The 23,961-nt window shown below is 41.3% G+C and overlaps 3 protein-coding genes across 4 annotated transcripts in view; 2 read left to right on the forward strand and 1 right to left on the reverse strand.

The window, feature by feature from the left end:
- The window catches only part of LOC108113584, a 59,935-nt gene that overhangs the window by 23,116 nt on the left and 12,858 nt on the right, over nucleotides 1-23,961 (forward strand). The window contains exon 2 of one of the 2 annotated variants that reach the window (XM_041817940.1): nucleotides 18,554-18,610. The exons of the other annotated variant lie outside the window; for it this stretch is intronic. Within the exon in view, the coding sequence (XP_041673874.1) occupies nucleotides 18,554-18,610 (57 nt within the window). The remainder of the gene's footprint in view (nucleotides 1-18,553; nucleotides 18,611-23,961) is intronic. 2 annotated transcript variants of the gene reach the window in all.
- Nucleotides 14,186-16,108, forward strand: LOC108113821 (myb-like protein AA). Its single transcript, XM_017224532.2, has 2 exons — nucleotides 14,186-14,266; nucleotides 14,338-16,108. The coding sequence occupies exons 1-2, from the start codon at nucleotides 14,264-14,266 to the stop codon at nucleotides 15,982-15,984; spliced, it is 1,650 nt and encodes a 549-aa protein (XP_017080021.1). The 5' UTR covers nucleotides 14,186-14,263; the 3' UTR covers nucleotides 15,985-16,108.
- LOC108113582 (H/ACA ribonucleoprotein complex subunit 1) lies at nucleotides 22,791-23,454 on the reverse strand. Its single transcript, XM_017224215.1, has 2 exons — nucleotides 23,446-23,454; nucleotides 22,791-23,300 (listed from the first exon to the last, which is right to left on the reverse strand). The coding sequence occupies exons 1-2, from the start codon at nucleotides 23,452-23,454 to the stop codon at nucleotides 22,791-22,793; spliced, it is 519 nt and encodes a 172-aa protein (XP_017079704.1).

A 23,961-nucleotide genomic window follows, 5' to 3' on the forward strand; every position in this document is an offset into this window, starting at 1 on the left:
TTTATGAACAGGAACTACAAAAAGTTAAAGATAAGAATGCATTCCTGATAGAAAAAATACTTCAAAGAAAAAATAATCAAGTATTCGTTAAGTGGAGCGGATTTGATTCTAGCCACAACTCGTGGATTCCTGTAAATAAAATTCTTAAATAATAAAACGCAATTAGATATATTTTTAAACATTTATTTATTCACATATTTTTCTTAAAATAAAATTTTAATAATACAAAATATATTTACATATTTACATATATACTTTACAATAGATTATTATCTTGATCACTATTTATAATATGTTCAATTTTATAATGACCATGAGCTAATGTATTACAATTATCTGGTAAAATATATCTCTTATCATCCTTATAATTAAGACTTATTTTGTTCATAATTTCTGTATACAAAGTATGTGATCTACTACGAATTACACGCTGTGCTCCATAAAATGTTTTTTTATATTTTATACATTCAATATAATCAGTATGACTTAGTTTTTTAATAACAGATTTTTTAACTCCTTTAATTTTTTGAATAGATTCTGTTTTATTTTTATCTTTTGCAACTACACAAGAATATGCCTTAGCTTTAAGACCAGCAAAGGAAGTCATAACATCTCCAGCATGTTCATCCTTCATTTTTCCTGGTTCTCTATTATTGGCCTGAATTATTTGGTATTTATTTTCTAACTTATAATTTGAGGTATCAAAGCGATCGGGATTTGCTTTTATAGTCTCATAGAAATCATCCTCTGATGACAAAATAAAGGAGTCTGTATCCATATATATTATTTTCGTAGATGGACTTTTAACTAATAGAAAGTTGTAATAAAATTCATACATAAGCCACTTTGATAATTCTAAAACTGCTACTCCTATGTATATGGGCTTATCATACATTATTTGTGATGGTGTCGATTCAATTGCCGCTAAATCCGTTCCAAATAACTCAACGCTATGGAAATCATTTCTAGCTATACGTTGCCTAAAGCCTGGAGAATTTTGTCTAGACTCATAATGTTTTACTAGAACTACTTTACGACGCTTTTCAACATTTTCCATAGTTTTTCCGTATACGGCATTATTCATTAACTTATAAAAATTTTTTTCGAAGTCATTTCGTGCTAATTTTCTTTGATTAGTATTTAAATCAATATAGGGTTTTAACCAGCATGATTGTGTAAATGACAAAATCCTATGAATTTTTCGCAAAATCAAGCCATGCTGTAAACAAAGCTGAAGCTGTTTTAAATGAATTATGTACCCACTTTTTGTTAGTTAAGTCTGCTATCAGTTTGGCCTGCTTGCCTCCTGGGGGAACTTTATTTTCAGGACAAAAAGGCAAATAATTATGAGAGTCATGTTGATTAGGAGGGTATTCCAGGTCAACTTCTAACATATATCCTACATCACCATCAGATAATATATTTTTATAGTCGAATAATGCGATTTCTTCCCTAGTTAAAAATTTAAACCCTGAAAGTGGTAAGGGCTGACTCATAGCCCATCCATATAAATTATTTGCGTCAATGTAACTTAAGAAATTATTTCGTTTGCTAGGATCAAAGTTATTTAAATACTTATTATTTGCTATTGAAATTCTTTGACTGCATTGTGTTAAGCCCCCTCTTACAGCTCTTTTTAAAAAGTTATACATATCACCATCACTTATTAATTCTAAGTGTACGTTGGTGAACTTTAACATTGCGTCCCATGATATGGAGGGAGCAGTTACATAGTTTATGGGGTCTAACTTATAAATTCTACGACAAATATTTCGAAAGTTTTCAAAGACATCGGCTAAAATTAAAACGTCACTTTCTAAATAAAGCTTTAAGTAATCCCTTATAGTATTACAATTAAAAGTGTCCCAAACTTTCTGTGCAAAACTATAATCTTCAACACTACAATTTTCATCGCTAAGAGAATTATAAAAACTATCAATGCTAGGAAGCTGGGTTTCGTTAAACTTTTCAAAGCTATTCAAGTAATCATAAGGAAATACACCCTTCCTACGCATTTGTCTGAATTTTTCTCCTTGAAATTTTGTTGCGAGAATTTTAAAATCTCTATCCTCCATATAGCTTGATAATTTTTCCAAGCTAGAATTTAGAAACCGTACTGAATCTATATACCTAATTTTATATCTATTTAATGCATTTAGTTTTATAGTTTGTGTAAGAGCTATGTACAATTCTTTATTACAAGGAATGGGGTTTAAATCTCCTTCCAATTCAGTAATAAATAAATGTATATCATACTTAGATAAATTATGAAAAACTACAGGAAAAAATGGATCGCTTAATTTATATTTTGGCTTACAGTTCTTATGAATAGGACCTACGTATTTCCCAGAAAATTGATCGAAGTGTTTGTCCAGGTCGCCATCGTTGATTACCTTTTCACAGGAACAGCAACTTCCTTCTTGGTCAAAGTCATCGATTGGATCTGTACTGGGACTTTTTGCTGTGGCCCAATATTTGTAAAATAAACTCAAAGTCCTTTCTTTGAGAGTTTTACAAAATTGCTTAATGCAATCTTCACCTGTAATTTTATAAAATTTAAATTATTTCAAAATTTATTAACATCATTTTTTTAATTTACCTTCATATGTCCATAACTCATTCAGAGTTGGATCATATTTGTGTGCAATGTAGAAGGATACCGCGCACGCTGAATGTTTTTGCACCTTTGTTGTTGCCGAAGTAGCCGGATTATTTAAGCAGATCTCATAGTTTTCAAGGACCGCCTCTATGTCTGCATATATAACTACTGGAGGTGATAGCTTCTTATGATATCCATTGAAAGAAGTGGTCGTATTAGGTTCAGGATAATACGAAGCCACTTTTCCACATTCAAGCTTATTGTGGGTAGTGTTCGTTGTTGTATAAAACTGTAGACAGTTATCACAGAAATATTTTCCTGCGTGCGATTTTGAATGCTGCGAGCCGCATAATCTTTTGATGCACGTAATATAGGCATAGTGCATATTTTGACGGTTATTAATTCCTAATATATTTACGTGGTTTGGTAGAATCTCTTGAGTTTTAACTGTAGGTCCCACAATTTTTTTACCGTCATTATCAATTTCATACACATTGATGCTAAAATCTTTATTTTTTTTCTCGAACTGACTTATTCCTTTTTTGGTAATTGGGAACTCAATTCCTGAAAAATCCAGTCTCATTCCTTCATAATCAATGACTTCTGCATTGATATTTATGTGGTAGTTTGCCGGTTTCGTTAATTTCTCCCGTGAATATTTCTTTTGTTGTGGTGTTGCAAAAGTAGCATTCTGAAATCGCTTGTTAGCTAGAAATGCTAAAATTGCCCACTTAAAACAAAATACGTCTGTGTTTTGAATATTTATTATCGCATTTCGCGATCTTATGGCATTCGGAGCTGGTATGAAACCGCTTGCAGGAATGTTTTCTAGTTTAACTATAGTGGCTTCAAAATAATCAAAGTTCTTGATAGCCCAACCAGAATCCTTTTCCTGGAATTCACTGCTCGATGTTATTAGGGATTCTATTGCGGCATTTAATTCTATAGTAATATTTTCAACTTGATATACCGATCTATATGCCGTTCCAAAGTGTTTCCTGGTTTCAACGGTTTCTCCGTCATCTATTTGTTTCATATAAGTCCCGTACACTCTTAACGAGAATTTGATTGCTCTATATTCTGACATGCAATCCTCAATTATTTTAAGTAGATTTGATTGACAAAATTGATAAAAATCATTTAAGTCAATTACATTTTCGTTGGGACATTTAATTCTATATGTTTTTACAGGAAACTTGGAGTTACTCACAATTTGTGAAATATTTTTATAATTTACATCTTCTCGAACCGAAGCATTCTTATGGTAATCGGTTAGCATATGCTGACGTTCCCTCGACTCAAGATACTGGATACCACAAGTATGACATAAAATTTCTCTTTTTTGCTCTTCTATATTTCCCGAAATCTTAAGCTTTTTTGTAGGACTATTTGGTTCCTTACCCTCATCCATTCTTATCCGCTTGAGGGCATTTGCTGATGTTGAGGGAATATCGTCTCGAACAATATCTGGTTCCTGTTGTTTTCCTTTATTATCCTTCTTCTTCATTAAAATGCTGAATGCATTTTGCGGTCCTTCACAATTCTTATAGTGCTCGTCAAATTTATAGTTGGGGACTATACGGTAGCACAAGTCACATCTTATTTTAGAACTTGCCATTAAAACCTCGAAGGCATTCCGAGGTTTGGAACACTTGGCATAGTGATCACTAAACTCACACATCTTCACAATCATAGCACACAAATCACATGCAATTGTTGACTCCATTTTTTTGATTTAAACGATGTAGTTTTTAAGTTATTATAATATTTGAAATGTATTTGTATATATATATATATATATATATTTGTAAAAATTGTTTATAATTTTTAAGCACCGACGAAAATGACAAAGATAAACACAATAAAGCACCGAGACTTTTAATGTAGTTCTGAGGCCTTTGAGTAACTGATTCTGAGCAATTTGAGTGGTGTCATTTATATAGTCTCTAGACTATGTTCACCTAATGTTACCAATAGGGAGTCCATACAGGTATGTTTTACTCCTAGAACCAATCGTATTGGTTTTGAGTATACATAGGAGCCCCGGACGCCAGTCATATGGTATTGAAGGATAAGGAAGACAAGGATGGCGAACAAATTAACGGATGATGATAATGAGGCCTGAGAGTTCAGTGAAAGTAAATATCGGTGTGTGCGGAAGACTGGTCAGGAAAATGACAAGTGTAGTAAATATTCCATTTAATGGTTTCTACGGACAGCGGGATAGTTCGTGCACAATCTCCGTGTAAGAAAGATTTTCCCTTTCTATGTTCACTTGATAAGAACGATGCCCAAGGGTTCCACGAATGTAAATACAGGTGTGTGGGAAGTAACGGTCAGAACACCGTCAATTGCAATAAATTTTTTTTTTAAGACTTAAAAGGAATCGGAAACGGTCATGCACAATCGTTATGAAATAAACATTTTACCTTTATATATATATTTACTTGTAACCACGTTGTCAGCACTTGCATTCGATCGTGAAGCAATTAAAAATTTCTGGCCTTAAGCTGAAAGTAGCTAGAACATAGGACATAGGCTGATTATAGTACATCAGTTTTACATTTAGCTGACTTGATTTTAAAATTTTAAATACTTGTATGCACTGATACTCGGTATGTATGTGTCGCCTGAGTCAGGTATTCTATAAGATCCTCCCTCCATTGGTTTTCTGGAAGACGTGACCCTTTGCTATCCCTTGGATGAGTCCACCTGAGAACTCACCCCTACCCTCAAGTGTGCGCTCAGGTCTGCTTGTGCGTGGAGGTGCGAACTCACCCCAACCCTCAAGTGTGTGCTGATATCTGCTTGTGCGCGGAGGTGTAAAAATTTATTGTTAAGCGTTTTAATGAAAAGTTGCAGTTTTTAACTTACAATCGTATAAAGCATACCACTGGAAAGGGCTTGAAAAATGCTTTCCAATGACACCAAACACACTTTTTTTTTTTTTTTTTTTAGTGAGGGCCTATATTGAGACCCCCAATTACCGAAATTTTTGCCTTTTTAGGGTAGTAGTGAGCACTTGGGGAAAACGGAATGAATTACAAACGTAATGTAATGATCTTGGACTCCTATGACCTATACCCGAAAACGGTTTCTCAGCCAAGACCCCAACCAAAGATTTATCCTAGACACTGGCTGGGCGGGCGGCTAATCAGTGGAGGGCCATTTCGCCGAGTGCCATTTTAGCCGAGTGCCAATTCGCCGATGCCCCAAGTGCTCACTACTACCCTAAAAAGGCAAAAATTTCGGTAATTGGGGGTCTCAATATAGGCCCTCACTAAAAAAAAAAAAAAAAAAAAAAGTGTGTTTGGTGTCATTGGAAAGCATTTTTCAAGCCCTTTCCAGTGGTATGCTTTATACGATTGTAAGTTAAAAACTGCAACTTTTCATTAAAACGCTTAACAATAAATTTTTACACCTCCGCGCACAAGCAGATATCAGCACACACTTGAGGGTTGGGGTGAGTTCGCACCTCCACGCACAAGCAGACCTGAGCGCACACTTGAGGGTAGGGGTGAGTTCTCAGGTGGACTCATCCAAGGGATAGCAAAGGGTCACGTCTTCCAGAAAACCAATGGAGGGAGGATCTTATAGAATACCTGACTCAGGCGACACATACATACCGAGTATCAGTGCATACAAGTATTTAAAATTTTAAAATCAAGTCAGCTAAATGTAAAACTGATGTACTATAATCAGCCTATGTCCTATGTTCTAGCTACTGTCCTGGATTCCTGTATTCCTGTATTCCTTGATTCCCCATTTGGGGGAGTCCCCTTTTGAGTGGGCCAGGGAGCTGTTGAAATCATTTTCGTTAATTTCGTCAGGAGCAGCGGCTACAGTTGCCTGATTTTATTTCACTTTACTCCATTTGATTTCCTTTCATTTCACTCCACGAGGAAATGGAAACCGATTGCAAAACTGTGGGCTGCTGGCTCCGTTTCTGTGGCCAGCTTTTTAAATTATAAACTGTCGATTTCCCTCTTTTAGCCATGCTTTTTGTGTTTCGGAAAATGTTCTTTAATGGCTGCATGGCACTTTAATAAATGGGTTTCATTATAATTTGGCAGTCGTTAAAAGTGGAACCTTACGACTCAAACTCCCTAATAACTAAACAAAAACTATTTAGCAGACTTTTAGACTAGACAATAGTGAGCATTATTCATTGATGTAACAGAAGTATAAATAATTGAATTCATTCAAAATGGTTACATTGGAAACAATTTATTATTCGGCTTTGTTGGTAGTTTAAGCCAATTTTGTGTGCATCTGCGAAAACCTAATGTTTGCCCAATTAAAATATCGCAAACAATTTCGTTAATTATTTGTGGCCCCGCATTTATCCAGGCCTGTTACAAACAGCCCCGGAAAATGAGTGGAAATCCTTTTGAAAGCAACTGCAACTGATACAATAAAATAGTTTTTAGTTGGTTAAACACAAGCCACCGCTTGTTCCATGTTCTGTGGTCACAAACATTTAATGCACGCCATTGTCCGAATGCGAAAATCTCTTTAAAAGCCAGCGAATTCTCTTCCGAAATTATTTTAATTGATTTAAAATCAAATATGCGTGTGTTATATTAAAAATGCATTGGCATATCTGGACTTTGTTGGCAGCTGAAAACAAATTCATTTTCCCGGCACCCTTCCGATGAGCCACTGTGTTTATGAAGTGACCATTTCCATCATTTGCATAATCCGCTTATCCTCTAATCAGCTAAGTAAATTATACAGATTCATGTGCGTACTTGTGTACATATGTACGGGCATAAAGATCCATTACATGCGAGTGGAGCACTTTGATGTCGTCGGGAATACTCTTTGCCATTCATGGGAATCAATTGAATGCCCTCAAAGCTCTCTTAACAATCCGCAACTACTTAAGCCCGCTTTGTAAGCCATCCCCATCCCCATCCTCCCCCCTCCGATCCTGTGTCTTTCTCTTTAGCTACCAAATAACAAAGACAACATCGAAATAATCGCTCCAAGTAGTCGGCAGGGGAAAAAGGGGCTTGGTCGAGGTGACTCCGGCATTAGAGATAGATGCCTTTGTGTCACTGCAATTGACAAAATAATCACTGCTACATGGCTGGTTGCAGCTACAACAAAATGAGACAACAAGCTGGAAGCTGGCTGTTGGCTGCTGGCCACAATAACAACACCAGAAACACACATATTTTCCCGCCTAAATAGAAAAAACAGCAACAAAAAACAAGATGGAATTATAGATTCTCAACAACGACGTTTTGATACCCTTTTGTCATACCAACCAATGTATTAAATCAGAAACCTATTTATGAAAGGTTCACAAATGGTATAACTCCCTTTTCCTTGTAAAACTTTCACGCTTATTATATACAGTTAAACATATCTTAAAGTTAATACCATACCCATATCAAAGAGTAAAAAACAACAAGAAATCAACGGCAAGCGTTTAGCAACATTTTCTCATGCGCACGTTTCTGGCATGTAGCAACATTTGTTGCTGCTGCCGCTGTTGCTGGGATGCTGTTAGCAACATGTGGACACGAAGCTGGGCTTTGTTGTTGCTGCTGCTGCCCCAGCAACTTCGGCAAGTGCTTCGCCTCGCACATTTTCCGTGCGATTTTTCAACAGTTTGCAAAAACCTTTTTCGCGCGGCGGCTCAGTCTGCAACAGCCGTCCGTTGGATTCGGTTCGAGTTGTCGAGTGTCGAGTTGCCGGCAAAAGCGGGCCAAGAAGCTCAGCTCAGCGGGTCTATATAGCAATATAGAAGCCCGATCCTGAAGCCCAGGAGTCCGTTGAACCTCCGGAGAGGAGAGTACTATTCACTTACCAGCGAGAGTTAAAAAACAAACGTAGAAACCACAAAACAGCAAGAAACAAAAAGGAAAAGGTGCAACAAATAAAACAAACAAACCCAGAACGTAACGTATTTTTTAGCCAACACAAGACCCCATGTGTGCGTGTGTGTGAGTGCGGAAGTCGTTCCGCCGCCATTGTTGAAAACCCCAAACCAAAAAGAAGGGAAATAAAACAAACCGTTACCGGGAACCGGAAGTGTGTTATTAGTGGCGCCTCACATTTTATTTACTCGCAATGCACTCCACATTTTATGAAGTAGGTGGCTGAAAGTAACAAAAGCCGACAAAATCATATTAATTAAAATTTATGCCAAAGTTTCGGTAATTTGCATGTGTGTGCGTGCCAGTGCCGGAGTGTTTGTGTTGTGTCTGTGAGCCAAAGTTTTAATTGAAGAAAACTTATCGCCGCATAAATGTTCGTTGCGCTATGCTAATTGAAATATAACGGCAACTGTTGCAAGGGGGAAAGTGGAAAGAGGACACAGATTACAAAGGGAATAAGAGGAATAAAGGACCGGAGGACTGAAAGACTCAGAGGACCAAAGGCAGCGGAGAGAGGGCTGTTGACAACCCAGGAACTGTTGAGAAAGGTTAGTTAATTGAATTGTGTTAACGAGATAACTTACAAGTTATGAGAGGCTACATTCGGAGGCTGCAAAGAGATTCTTATATCTGGAAAGACATTTGGGAATTATGAATTAATTTAAGGGCTTTAGTGATCTTATAAAGCAGTCCTTTGTAAACATTAACAGAGTGTAAGTAAGTAACTATTTTTAATGGATTTATATCTCAGTTACATTTTTAGCTGCTTTCTGCTTAAGAAGAATGATAACATTATAAATACCTATAAATTACCCATTTATCAAATCAAATTAATAAGTTTTAAGCAACTCTCAAGCTCATAAAACAGTTTCAGATAGCCCTGAGTTGACTTTATCGCCATTAATCAAGTAACCCCATCGAAATCCTATCTATCAACCCGTTTATTTGTGCGCCATTCAAACTTTTGCAAAGAGTTATGAAAAACTTTTTTAATATCCTTCTGCTGGGCGAGATGAAAGTTTCCCGTTCGGCGACCGCCTATCAAATTCAATAATCACTTAAAACCCATAAATATTTGGTTGGCCCTTCGACGGAAATTTCCGTTTGGCACAGTGGCGAATAAAAAGTGATGCCACCACTTTTCCACTGGCTGTCAATGTCACTCCAATGATTAAAACTTCAGCGCAAATAAAACGGGCGAAAGGATAACGGACGGGAGCGATGACGCCTTTGGGTCGAAGCAGCCCAATCATCCACCGACGCACTGGGCTGCCATCCCATTCCGCATCCCCCATCCCAAATCCCAACCTGGTTCGGTTTCTCTCCTTTTTTTAATGAAAACATAAACATCTCTTTTACCCCAAGTTGCTCTGCAATTTGCTTTTCGCCCTGCCCTCCGCTGCTGTTCCTCCTCCTGATCCTTTGTTTTCCTTCGGTCGTGGCTCGTAATAAATTTTTAATTTTGCTTAATTGAAAATGGCCCCGACTTGCGAAGAGCACACACAAAAATATTGATTCACATGATGTTCTTCATAAAGAAATTCGTTTACTTTTCTTTTCGCTCTTTTGAGCTGTTCGAATTTGCATCTAAAAATAAACAACCAATTGATATCTTTAGATAAATATCACTACTGAATCAGATCAATTTTGAGAACTAGAAAACTTAGAAAAAAATGCAAATTGTTTAGAAAATTTAACTTTAAAGTAAAGCCCAGTTTTCCTCTGTGCAGCAACAATGAAGCAGCGAAAAAAAATAAAGAAAATATCGCCTGCCGCTCGAACCCAAAGGGAATTATTATTGAAAAAGAAGCAGTGCAGCAGCAACTGGAGTCCCCAAACCCATTCCCTCATTAGCTGACGGGTCGAGAGGAGATGTTTCTTAAGCTCCCATTGTCTGGCGGACGCACGTGCTCCGGGTGATTCTCCGGGGGATCTCCGGCAGCCGCTGGGAACTTCGAGCTGACGACCGGGAATGGGACACGTTCAACTGTCGCCCCGACCACTTGAGAACTCCACTCGAGTGCGGGGGCAAGGTGCTAAAAGCTGTTCACATATTTATATAGCTGGATGTACCATATATGGGCAAACATTTAGACAAACAACAGCATACTCGGTTGGGGTTTTATGAAGGGGAAGAGCGGGCTGGGGAGGTGGAGGTGAGAATGGCTACTGGTGCTAAAAATGGGTCACATTCTTGTCGTTGCACGTTGCCCCATGAATGGCGTTCATTTTGTGGCGCCAAGGCGTTGCAAGCTGCTGGAAAAACAGACAGCACAAAAGTAGCTCTCTCCGGAGTCCAAAGGCCCTCGGCAGAGGCTTCCCCAGTACACTGAGCGAAAATGAAAGAGGTGCTAATTGGTATTGTAATTCCTATTTTAGGTTTTATTTTCAAAGTTTAAAGTTAATGAGGAGTGGAAATATCTTACTTTCTGTTACTAGTAAACTACGATACTGAAATGCATCTTCCATTAAGCTTAAACTACTTAAGCTACTAGATTTCCCACAGTGCAGCACTTATGACCACCTCTTGCCCCGACAGGCTCGTTAACACTTTTCCCAGCAGCTTATTTATTGCATATCAAGTGACACCTCAATCCCAGGCCAGATCTGGAGAGAACAGGGCTAACTGCTGTGGGCCAATGTGAGCCAAATGACGTCGTCAACGTCGCTTCAGAAATGTTTTGGCATAAATTAAACAAGGGCGAGGAGTACCGCTGCACTTCTGTATTGTCCAGCCGGAGGATGGAGGATGCACGATGGAGGCTGGCGGGGATCCTGGTCCGGTCTGTTTGCCTTCCATTTTGTCACACATTGGGGCTCAAAGAGCAACGCCAATTTGTCTGAAATGTTTTGAATTCTAAGCGAGGACGAGGACGGGCGATGATGGCCAGATCTTGATGGCACCGGCATGCATATGTGATGAATGTGGGATGATGGGATGTTGGGATGGTGGGATAGTGTGATGTGCTAGTGCTTTGTGTCGCCTGCCATATTTGCCTAGTGGTGCGTGGTCCTGGCTGAGTGTTGTGCTGCAGGTAGATCCTGCTCCCCGCTCCAGGCTATTTGATTTTTCCATTTTCCCACTCCCACTCCCCAGCGGGAGTCAATCAATTCGGATGTGGCCTCCCCGGCTGAGGGCTCCGTGTGAATTATGTGGCGATAAACTTGTCCAGGATGGTGCAACTTGTTACCCATATTGTGTGGCAGCACCTGAGAGCGAAACACCTGCTGCAGATGCCACAGCGCTGGCAAAGGCTCACACGTTGATCTTATCGCCGCTGCACTGCACACACCCAAAATGAAAGAGTTCGGCCCAAAAAAAGCAGGAGAAAAGAGCGGAGGAGCTCAGCCAGAAGAATCTCCTGTGGCACAGCAGCGGCTCTGAAAATAGGAGTTGGCTAACCTGACCTCTTCTTTTTATAGAATGTGAAGAATATTAAAAAAAAAAATTGATGTTAAAATGTTTTTAATTTCATTTGAAAGCTTTTATTTAAATATTACAACTTTTTATAATATTGAGTACTATTAATTCTACCTCGACTGTGGTGTGCTGCCGTGCTACGTACCCTCGCCTGCAACTGCATCTGCCACACCGATCCAGGCCCGGGCTTATCTCGCTGACCATGATGATGATGCTGCCTTGGCCTTGGGCGTCACCCGGCCCCCTGCGCCCCTCTTGGGGTTTCTGTTTTTGTCGTCCATTCGTTGCCATTACCCCAAGCACCATTTATTTACATTCATTCCTTATTATTTTCGTGGGCCTTCGGATCCGGGGTCTTGGGAGTTGGCCAAGTCAAGGGCCGCAGCTCGCCTCATTGTCTGGCCACGATGCTCGATTCTGGGTGCTGGATGTTGGATGCTGGGTGCCCATGAAGCCAAGGGAACTGCCCGCTAATTTCGCCTTTTCACAGATCCCCCTTCCCAGAACCTGCCCCTCTGGGCTCTGCTGTCCACTTCTGCTCCTTTTGCATCCAAAGCTGCGATTTTGGGCTCAGCTTGTGTGGGTTGCGGCTCAGGCGAATTCCTTCGTCTTAGTTTCAACGTCTTCAGCTGCTGGAGGAGCTCATTGACGAGAGGGTATTTCAGGTATATTAGCTACATTTTCATTCAAGGTGTTACATATTTTATTAAGCAATAAACTTAGAGAAAGCAAATATGTGTTAAAACTTAAGCTAAACTAATATTCCTTTAGTTTCTCGAAAATCCTACTGTTACTGCACATTTCATAGTGGTAACTGCGGTGAATAACCTTCGAGGTAACCCAAAGTCGAATCCTTCCCATATTGCTCCACCGACGGAGATGCTGGAATCGAATAGTGGGAGGTTCATGAAAAATTGAGCAAGTGCCGCACTTGCAATTTCAACAGCTCATCTGCCGCTGCGCAAAACAATTTCTCGGCCCAGCAGCAACTCCAGCCTCATTTTCAGTTTCAGGTTCAACTTCAGGTTCAGGATCCCCGGATTCCAATACTTCTGGGCTTCAATTCCCTGTTCATCTGCACTCTTTGAATTTTTCAACTGGCAAGTGCTTAGATTTTAGTTTTCTTCAGTGGCGAAAAAACAAGAAAACCCAATGAGGAAACAGCCACACTTTCCATTGTCGGAAACAGAAAATAATTGCACCTTGATTGTACTTTCAGGTGTAAATTATTCATGAATGAAATTGGGCAAATGAAACTGAGCTGAAATCAACACCTTGTCTGAAAAGAAATTAAGGTAAATCTGTACTGAAGTACCTGATTAGTCAGACTTTCTTGTGGGTTAGGGAACTCAGATTTTTCTGGTTGGTTTTTGGCTTCTTTTTGGGATTGCCTTTTTACGATTCAGCATTTCGGTTATAGTAGTATTTCCTAATTATTGTAATTCGCAATCAGAAGTATTCCAACATCCTCTCGTCCATTCCTCGTTGACCAGCTCGAAAATCGATTCAAATCAGTGGGTAAGTCCTGTCAACGACAAAAACCTTCAATCAAATTGGAGTATGCCAAAAATCCGAGCTATGCATTGGGCAATTCAATTACAAAGCCCAGCAGGAGATGTATGAAGGGCTCCGTCTCCTGCTGCCCAGTTTCTCCCTCTCCTCTTTCACTTGTCATGTCAATGACCAGGTAGGACTCATCGCTCACCTGGCGACATGTCAATGGGGCAGGGAAATGGGGCGGAGACAAAGTTCCGAAGATAAAGCTCTTGCCATGAATATGCAGCTGATGTGCACTTGCACCCGGAGCACCCAATCCCCACTCCCACCCGGTTTTCCCCCACTTTCCGCCGTTTTCCATCGCTTTAGCCTTAAGCTCCTGCTGCTACTCACTTTCCACACAGACGACAGTCTTTTGCACTCGCCCATGCATTTTTCCATCGAGCAAAAACATTGAAAAGCGAGTCATAGATTTCCGTTTGTGCGCCTCGGAAACAATGGCATTTTCATGTTGCACGTAAAAGGAACGAAATAAACCCGGAACAGAACGGGGGGAGGGGAGGGGTGCAACTGATAGCACTGCCACAATATAACTTGAGTGCAATTCCATTTTTACCGATATTCCTGCCACTGGCGCCTTCTTAAGTGAAGTGAACCAAACACAAATCACCCAAATCGCAGCGATAATAGCAAAAGAACCCAAAGTGCCTCGGGTTATTACGGGAGATAGTTGAAATGAATGCAGCTGATCGATGGGTGGACATTTCCTGCAGAGATTAGGTAAGTGACCTATGTCCCGGCTAGTATAAATATCCAGGGAATACTCTGGATAGGCACAGTTCAACTGAAACCCTCATCATGGTAAGTCAACCAAGAGAAATGGAGTTTTTGGTCAGCACAATTACAAAGTGGTCTTCCAAACTCTCCTCCAGCAATTTCTACGACTTCTGGTTCTTCTTGGCCTTCTACTGACTACTCAGGGCAGAGTGGTAGAGGATAGTAAGACTCCGGTGGTTGCCTCTTCACCTGAACAAACGAAAACCGTGGAAGTTAAACAGGAAGATACTAAGGAGACCCAGAAAGACCAGCCTCAGCTCAGTACTTCGGTCAATTCTCAGGATCCTCCGGCCAACCCGTCTTCTGAAGGAATCAAACCAGTAGAATCGAAGCAGGAAGTTGCTACAGAAAACCAAGAGCCACAATCTCAGGAGCCCAACTCCGTCAGTGCTCAAGTTGTTCAGGAAACCCAGCCCCAGCTAGTTAGCTTCATCAGTGCCAAGCCCGTAGAGAATGTCCCAGCCGTGACCAAAGAACAGCAGGAAACCCAAGCCCATCTGAGTAACGTCATCAACCCATCTGCTACCATCGGGGAGAAGCAACCCACTTCTAATGACATACCCAAGGATCAGGAACTTCCCAAAGAAGAAGAGAGCCATCCGGAAGCCCATGGCCGCGACAATCAGATCCGCTTTATATACGAACAGCCCGGCCAAAACCAAAATCAATACCAAAACCAGTACCCGCAGATAACTGTTCAAGATCTGGACAAGATCTTTAAGTATCAGGAAGTCCAAGTGCTTAACGGATCTCAGGCCTCCAACCAATATCAGAACTACTTCAACAAGTTCCAATCGTACCCAAAGGTGGAATACGTTTCCACTGTGAATACCTCGGACTCGAATGTGACCAACCACATCCACAACCACACCCACTACTATCCCAACCAGAAGAAGCCCGGATTCCCCTTCCCCTTCCTGCCCAATCCGTTCGAGAAACAGGAGCAGCAACCCATTTATGTTAACCTTAATCAAACTACCAACTCCACGGGTAATGTGACTTATCACACCCACATCCACGAAGAGACCAAGCCGTTTCCCTTCCTGCCCAATCCATTCACTGACTTCCCTAAGGTTGTGGGTCTCAGCTTGGTTCTCCTTCCTAATCCCTTCTACGTTAATAAGAACCCGGAGCAGGTTCAGGTGGTGAATCAGACTGCTGGAGGCCAGGAGACCGTGGAGTACCAGTACTTTGGAAAGTTCCGAGCCTTTTCTGAGGACTCACAGAAGCAGCAGCAGCAGCAACAGCAGCAGCATCAGCAGCAGCCTCAAAAGCCCAATTTCTACCTGATCCCTAATCCTCTGGCTAATCAGGTTTCCGGAGATGGTCAAAAGGGAGATGCCAATGTACTGCTGCCTGTAAACCTGGCTGCTCTTCCTCTCCTGGTTCCGGCTCAAGAATTTAGTCATGCCAAGTCTTCTTCTTCTTCGGGTAGCATCAGTATTAATGATCTGATCAAGGCCACCAATGTTCATGTAAGCCAGCCCATTAAGGTGTTTGCCAACAGTGGTCTGAGCCAAGTCCAGAAGGAGCAGGCTGCCATCCAGCAGCTGATTCTAAGCCATCTCAGCGAGCAACAGAAACTGTTCCAGAAGCAATCTTTGGCGGGTGGTAAGCGATCCCAGTCAGCTGAGCCAGCTGCTGTCCAGGGGGAAGAAGAGAGCTCCGTTCTGTTTGCCGTGGAGATTCCCAAGTCCATTTACCGCTTCTTCAAGGGCATCTTTGGTGGTTTCTCCAACTGATAATCCTGAAAAAGATCCTGACCGAAAAAACAACTAAGAACAATGGAAAGAACTAAGAACAAATCGATATTTTTAGATAATTAACTATTCATTTTTAACAGAAATAAAGTAGATTGCATACCAACCAAGCAAGAAATTGATTTATTTAAACTGCTTAAGTTATAAGAATTAGGTGGGCAAATACCTCATCAATTTCCCATAAAACTCGAACTAGTTTAGTCTACTAACTAAAACTGAAATTCAACCAGCTCTCCATACATTAACAGACTTTGCCAACTCAATTTAAAGGAAACTCGGGCAAATATGATAAATGTGTGTATTTAGGAATCATTACCCGGGCATTTCATCCATGGCGGCGGAGTGGGCGGATGGGCCCACACATTCGTCATTCCATATTAGGTTATCAAGTCGAGTTGGATATAATCAAAATGTGAGAACAGACCCGCAAGCACACACAAAAACTGGGGCCATTATGCAGAATATATTCCAACCAAATGCATTCATGACTGCTGCTCACCTTTTGCAACCCTTCGGCAGGAGTACTTTCAGTTGCTGTTGCCGTTGGAGTCGCAGCCCAGGATGCAGATGCTCCGCACAGACATTCGTACTCGGGCACATGCATCCCTCATCCCTGTGCCGTTTGCCATTTTAATGAATACATAATTAGTCTTTTTGCCAAGCTCCCTCAATCCATCCACCTCCTCCTTCTCCTTCTGCTCTCCTTGGCTCCTTGCGATGATGCCACTGCAGCACCTGTTCAAATCATTTCTCATCTGAATTTAATGTCCATGCAGCAACACGTTCCTTTCTACCTCGCTTAGTAGTCCACCTACACTCAAAGCAAATGTGCAGACCAGAGTTCAGTTTAGTCAAAAAGCTATAAAAAGGGAGAAACTGATAAGAAATTGATTTACTAATCACAGCTTTTCCCTTAATAATTAAGTTAAATCAGGTACAGGACATGCCCTAATTGGCTTACAGTGTACCCTGAATGTGTAGTTCAATGGTTCATTTCATACTTTCATGCAATATGGAGATCATGTTTGCTCCTGTCCAGGTCCGTTGCACGAAGAGAGCGAGGCAGAGATAACGCGGGGCAGAGACGGCAGCAGATAATTGCCAGGATTACGCTGGCTCATAAAGTTTTCCCGGGCATTCGCAATTGTGTTTGCATTTCTCTTCAATGCCGTGGGATTCACGAATGTTTGAGGTCTGGGAGGGCATGGAAGGAGGGAGAAGGAAATTGCTGTTTGCTGATATCGTTTATTTAATATTTAATTGATTTCAGGCCGAGTCGATTTTTTCCATTAACAAACCCATGGCCATCTCGATAGTGGCCATTGTCCTGCGAGTCCTTTGCGGAATATTAGTGCCGGCTTATCGGTTCATTTGGGTGCGCAATTGCAGATGAAATTTTCGAAAATACCTGCACTAAACCAAAATCCACAACCACACCGTACTCGAATAAATTCCCAGCGATTGCTATCTGTGTTAGCGGGTTTTGTACGTGGCCCAGACCACAGAAGCCACTGAATCATCCTACTTTCAGACCTCATCCATGCAATTTCCGAGCAGCAGCCACTTTAAATCGAAAATAGAGGGACTCAAAATAAAATAAATTAATAACTTCCAGTTAAAGTTGTAAGCCGCATCCTTTGCAGCGGCCTTTTGGGGCCCGAGTTTATTACTCAAAGGAATTGGATGGGGCCCAAAGTAGCAGCGGATGCCCATAAATATATCATGAAATCAAAAACTTTGCCACAACTTCAACTTCTGGTTGGCTGCCACTTCTTTTTGATTGGTGGCAAGGCCCACCACCCAATCGTAACACTGTGGAAAATTGTACCTTCTAAGTGCCTGTAGAGTTACTTTCCTCAGAAAGGTGATAGAACATTTTCTTCTCTATAAACAAGCTTTGGGTAGATAACCTAATAATATTTTCTCTCTGTGCTCCACCCACTTGGCCTCTATAAGCTTGCGTGTAAACGTGTGGGGCAAAGTGCTGGCCACACGGACAACAAGAGAACAGGATCTGGAGCAGGAGCAGTCGCTCAAAGGAGCAGAGTAATGCGTTTCCGTTTCCGGCCCGACCTTCATGGCAGCAGCTCCTTTCCGAATCCTCTCCTCTCCGTCCTTGGCCCTGGTGCCAGTCAATTCAATAAAACTTGTGTCCATTTCATTTAAAATTCTCTGTTCTATCTCTGGGCTGTGAACCCAGCTCCTAGTCCTGCTTCCGCTCCTGCTCCTTGTCCTGCCTCGCAAATTAATGGTGTTAAAATTAGTGCCTCAGACGGAGTGGCTGCCCGCATCCTTGCCGCTGAGCAGAAACTTTGCCATTCTGCCCCGACTCCTCCGGTGGCACCCTCTTCTATTTATTTAGTTGTCACTCTGTGGAAATTATGCCGCCTAGTCAGGCTGTTTTTGCTCCGGCGACACGTGTAACTGGATCTTGGTCCTTTACAAGCGCTCACCCTCCCAGCACAGCCACCTGGTCGAAACTTTTCCACCTTAAAGTTTATACTTTAGACCAACTTTTTTCTAACTTTTCCCCTTCACTCTGCCTTTTCAGGTGCGATTCAGGAGCGTCGTTTTTTTGGCATCCTCCGCCCGGCGAAAAGGAAGGACGGTAAGTGGCCGGGTGTTGCAGAAATTAAGCTCCGATGGAAAACCGAATATTTCCCTAATGAAACCAATTAAGCAAACAGCAAAATGGCCAAAAATTGTGGCTGCGAAAATGAAAAATCAAAGGCTAGACGATGGGTAAACAGGGCAGAGAAAGGGTGAAAGTGGAAAAGGACGGCGAAAGGATTGCCTCAATTACGAAATGAACACACAGGGAAAAGTCCGTTGATTGAGGGAGTTGCAGATTTAAATGTCCTTTGGCTGATTGGGAAGAGCTTAAATCAATTTAAGGGTTTATGTCTAAATATGTGATATGTGGCATAAAAGAGTGATAGTATTAGAAACTGAATTGACTGCTCAAGGAATTACAATTTAATAGAATTAAAGAATTAAGCTGAGCATTCTTAAAAAACTTTGAATTAAATCTAAAAAAGAAACATTAGAGATGTTTTTTTGACCGGCAAGGTAAATGTTGTACACTTGTCCAAATAGAGATTGAAGGTTTTTCCTGGCTGTGCAAAAGCCATTTGCCAAAATCAATACATTTATTTAGACCGCAGGCTGGAGAGTGAAAAGCAAATCAAATGCCGGCAAACGACACAAAATGTATTTAGCATTTGGAGGAGGGATTTGCCAGAGCAGCCAAATATTGTAAAGGTAACTCAAATACCCAGTCCAGGCCCATTCGAAATACCGGACTTGTCCCGGATCCACTGCCTATTTGGTTTTGGCCAAATCGTTTTACGCTTTGTTGCCGCCAGCCATTCGCCCAGCCAGGATGCAAATATGTGCAGAGGCTTAACGTATCCAATAAAGCCAGGAAAGACGGAGATGGACACGGGCATGGAGGGGCGAAAGCCTAGCCACTGATGGACAAAGCTCTGCGGACTCAGCTCGTCATCAGTGGACATAAGCAGCTCAGTGGCTCATACAGAGCAAAAAGGATTTCGGCAATAAATAGCTTTAGTTTTTGAAATTGCCTGTCGTCGTGAAATTAAGAAAATTTCAGAAATTCCTAGTTGACCCAAAAACTTAAGCCATAAAATAATGAATATATTGCTCATATCTGCTGGCTTTGACTTAAAAATATTTTAAAGAATAAAAATTTTAACATGAATATAAATTGTATAATATTCACTAATCAACTTATCCAAAGGCCTTTTATTAATCGTGATTAATAACTATCATTCGCACCCACATTTTCCCTGCGTGCAATGGCTCAATGTTTAAGCCGCCCAGTTGAGTCTGAGCCTTTACCACGTGTCCGATGGATTAGACGTGGCTCAGGCCCGACAACTTCATCCGTCGCTGGTGCGTGTGCGGCTTTAGTTCGTTTCACTGCAACAATGTTGCCGGTGCGGCGGTGGTGCGATTTATATCGCTGGCCTTAAATGTCATTACCAGCTAAATGCCTTTAAATGGCCCCCATCCATTTGGGCCGACCAGTTGAGCAGTTGGCGCCAGCCAAAAAGTGCGACCACTGGCCACCGGCCACCCGTCGAGTCTCTTTATAGGATGGGACCCGATCGGATCGGGTTTTCCTCCTGCAGCGGGCAGACGCATTTATCATCCCGACCCGTGACGCGCTGTCGCCTTCAATTACACGCAAATTATTCTGCGCTCAGCGACCGGCGGCACCTGTATTTACCTGGCCTCGCATCGGCGAGGGGCATATGCATCCGTTCTCGTCTTATCATTCTTGGAGCCATCTGCCAGGCAGCCGGGCGGCCAGTGATCAATCTGCCTTATGTCAAGCACCGTCCAACCGATGCCAATCGGATGCTCCAGTTCGGATGGATTCTCTGGCAGCGATTAAATTGATTGATCAATCGGTTTTTAGGCAATCCGGATTAGGAACTCATTTCGATTCTACAGATGATTAAAATATACCGTCTCACTTGACTGATTACATTACTTGGCTATCGCTCTAGTTTTTAAAAGCCTCAATCCTGGTTTTCGGAAATTGGTAAATTGTTTCCCATAAAATATCAGTATTTTCGTTATTGTAAAGCCAAAAATGGTCAGAATATGGAATGTTATACCTCGTTGAGTTCGTAATTTAATTCTCTGTCGAAATGTGTCCCAGGTTCTAAAAGTAAATTTTTGAGATTTTTCGTAAATTTTACAGAAAATTGGTCTGCCGTGGTTTTCTGCCCCAAAATATCAGTATTTTCTTCATTACACAGCCAAAAATGTTCCAAATATGGAATGTCATATCTCGTAGGGCTCGTAATTTGATTGATATCATTCCCATTCGGGTTGCGTTCAAATTTGGGACACTTCAATTTTTTCCATTTTTCGCAAATTGCGAAAAATGCGAAATTTGGGCAAAAATTAATTTTCTCAAAATCGAAAAACGAGTGATAGGGGTGGTAAGTGTTGGTCGTTAGCAGCACAAAATAGTCGTTCTCTTGGCTGTAAGTCTTGTTTTGACCAAGATAGAGCTGAAAAGCCGCAAGTAATATTCCAAAAAATGGGTTTTTGATATTTTAGTCACAAAATCAGCTCTCGCAGCCAAAAATCAGAACAATAATGTTAAAACTAAGTATAGGGGTTTTAAGTTTTGGTAGTCAGCTGCATAACAAAGTCTTTGTTTGAGCGGTCCCGCTTGTTTTGACAAAGTAATAGCTAAGAAACGTCAAAAAATCGTGTCTCTCTGCTGTGAAAAGGGCGTATACTTGATTTCGAGCCTAAAATATCAGTATTTTATTCATTACAAAGGCAAAAATAGTCCGAACATGGAATGTCATATCTCGTAGGGCTCGTAATTTGATTGATATCATTCCCATTCGGGTTGCGTTCAAATCTGGGACACTTCAATTTTTTCAATTTTTCGCAAATTTTGATGATGGTACCCCTTATAAAAATGCGAAATTCGAGCAAAAATTAATTTTCTCAAAATCGAAAAACGAGTGATAGGGGTGGTAAGTGATGGTCGTTAGCAGCACAAAACAGTCGTTCTCTTGGCTGTAAGTCTTGTTTTGACCAAGATAGAGCTGGAAAACCGGAAGTAATATTCAAAATTTCTGTCAAAAAAATGGGTTTTTAATATTTTAGTCACTAACTCAGTTCTCGCAGTATAAAATAAGAACAGTCATGGTAAAAGTAAGTATGGGCGTTTTAAGTTTTGGTTGTCAGCTGCATAAAACAGTAATTGTTTTAGACGTGCCGCTTGTTTTGATAAAGTTACAGTTAAAAAAGCGGCAAAAAATCGTATCTCTCTGCTGTCAAAAGGTCGTATACTTGATTTCGAGCCTAAAATATCAGTATTTTATTCATTACACAGCCAAAAATGGTCCAAACATGGAATGTCATATCTCGTAGGACTCGAAATTTGATTGCTATCATTCCCATTCGGGTTGCGTTCAAGTCTGGGACACTTAAATTTTTTCAATTTTTCGCAAATTTTGATGATGGTACCCCTTAAAAAAATGCGAAATTTGGGCAAAAATTAATTTTCTCAAAATCGAAAAACGAGTGATAGGGGTGGTAAGTGATGGTCGTTAGCAGCACAAAATAGTCGTTCTCTTGGCTGTAAGTCTTGTTTTGACCAAGATAGAGCTAAAAAGCGGCAAGTAATATTGCACTTTTCTGAAGTACATTTTCTTAGATTTTTCAAAATACGCAAAATGAATGATATACCTTTTAAAGTGTGAACGTTTCGTTTTAGCAAGTCTATAATATATAATAAATGAATAGTTTTCTAAGAGCCCAACTATTTAGTATCTTCCACGTGCAAATCATCGGATAAATTTCTTGCCAATTCCTTAAAGTAGCAAAAACTGGTCGGGGACCTGTGAATTTCCCATTCACTTCATTCAGCCATTGACACTCGTTTCTTTTAACTGTGCACTAAAATATGCCGCATGCCCCAGTCGAGAGCTATGCAAATACTTCAAGTTTTCCTCAAGTGCGCGACTAAGGCAAGGAGTTTAAGTCTCTGCCTGTGGAGCCCAGCAGATCCCACCCATCCCCCATCCTCGCCAGCCCCCTGATTTCTAATTAAACAATACAAATGCGAATTGGTAGCCAACGGCAAAGACACAAATTCCGGGGGATTGGAATTTCGGCGGTGTTGAGACTTAAGCTTCGTCGACAATTCCGGAGTGGAAATGTGGAGAGGGGATCGCCGCTGCCTGGAATTTTATAATTAATCGGTGGAGATTTCGCACACGTCTCTTTATTCACAACCAGCCATCCCTTAGGTCTACGAAGTCGTCTAGCTCTTCGGCGTAATCCTCGGTGGTTCCATCGCCCTCGCCGTGTCGCGAGTAGTGATTGAAAATCATGTCCCTGGCCGCCGGTATCACCTTGCCACTCTCGCATCCGTGCATGTCCTCGTACGTGATTTCGCCGTGGCCCATTCCGCCCAAGTCGTAACTGCCGTGGCCACCGCCTCCTCCTCCATGACCACCACCACCACCACTTCCTCCTCCGCCCTTGGCAATGCCACCTCCGTGTGTGGAGAAGCCAAGCACTTTGTACACTGTTTGCTTCACACCTCCGCCACCGCCGCCATGCGATCCGTGGAGCACCTTGTAAACAGTGTGGGTGTGGTGGTGCGTCTTCACCTTGACCGGCACGTGGATGATGAGCCGCCGGTGACCAAGTCGTCGCGCTTGTATCCCGGTCGCCATCAGCAGGAGCATTATGGCCAACAGTTTACCAGTCATCGAGGGACTCCGCGATGACACCTTTTTTGAAAGAAGTTTTTAGTTCTTTTTTAAGTTAATTTTAAATAGTTTTAATTTAATTCAAGTTCACTGATTTACTCTTAATAACTGTGTTTAGGTCTGAGTTGGATTTACTAAAACGTAGATCAGCTTTAAGTTGACTCACATTGGTCATTATGTTGGTGTAGATGCTGTTAGTATTCCCGTGGATGTCGGTTAGACTGGTCCTTTAATTAATCCTTTAGTTTGTCCACTCCGACCACCGAATGGCGCACGTTCGCTTTCAACACTGTGTGGGCCGGCTGGTATCGATGGGGCTTTTATACGGATGCGGTAATCAGGTTCAGTGCACCATGGCTGCATGTGGCGTACTTATGGAGTTCCCTCTCATCCACCTATCCATCATTATCTTTGGCGGCGGCGGCGGCAGCAGTGTCGATTGCATTGCAGCCTCCACGGAGCCGCAACATTTGCATGTGCAGCACCACAGTCGCGTCCAGAGTTACGTGTGCCTAATTATTACTTACAGCTTGTTGCTTGTTGCAACACTGGGAGAAATAGAGATAGAAAGAGCAACAATTTAATATATAAAAGGTATTTAAGGAACTTAAAGGTGATGTCTGAAATATTAGGTAGTAAGTCCAAGATAAATATTCATAAACATTCTTGATTCTCATCTTTG

Source organism: Drosophila eugracilis, unplaced genomic scaffold, assembly GCF_018153835.1.
Source record: "Drosophila eugracilis isolate 14026-0451.02 unplaced genomic scaffold, ASM1815383v1 contig_2088, whole genome shotgun sequence".
In the NCBI taxonomy this organism is placed as follows: domain Eukaryota; kingdom Metazoa; phylum Arthropoda; class Insecta; order Diptera; family Drosophilidae; genus Drosophila; species Drosophila eugracilis.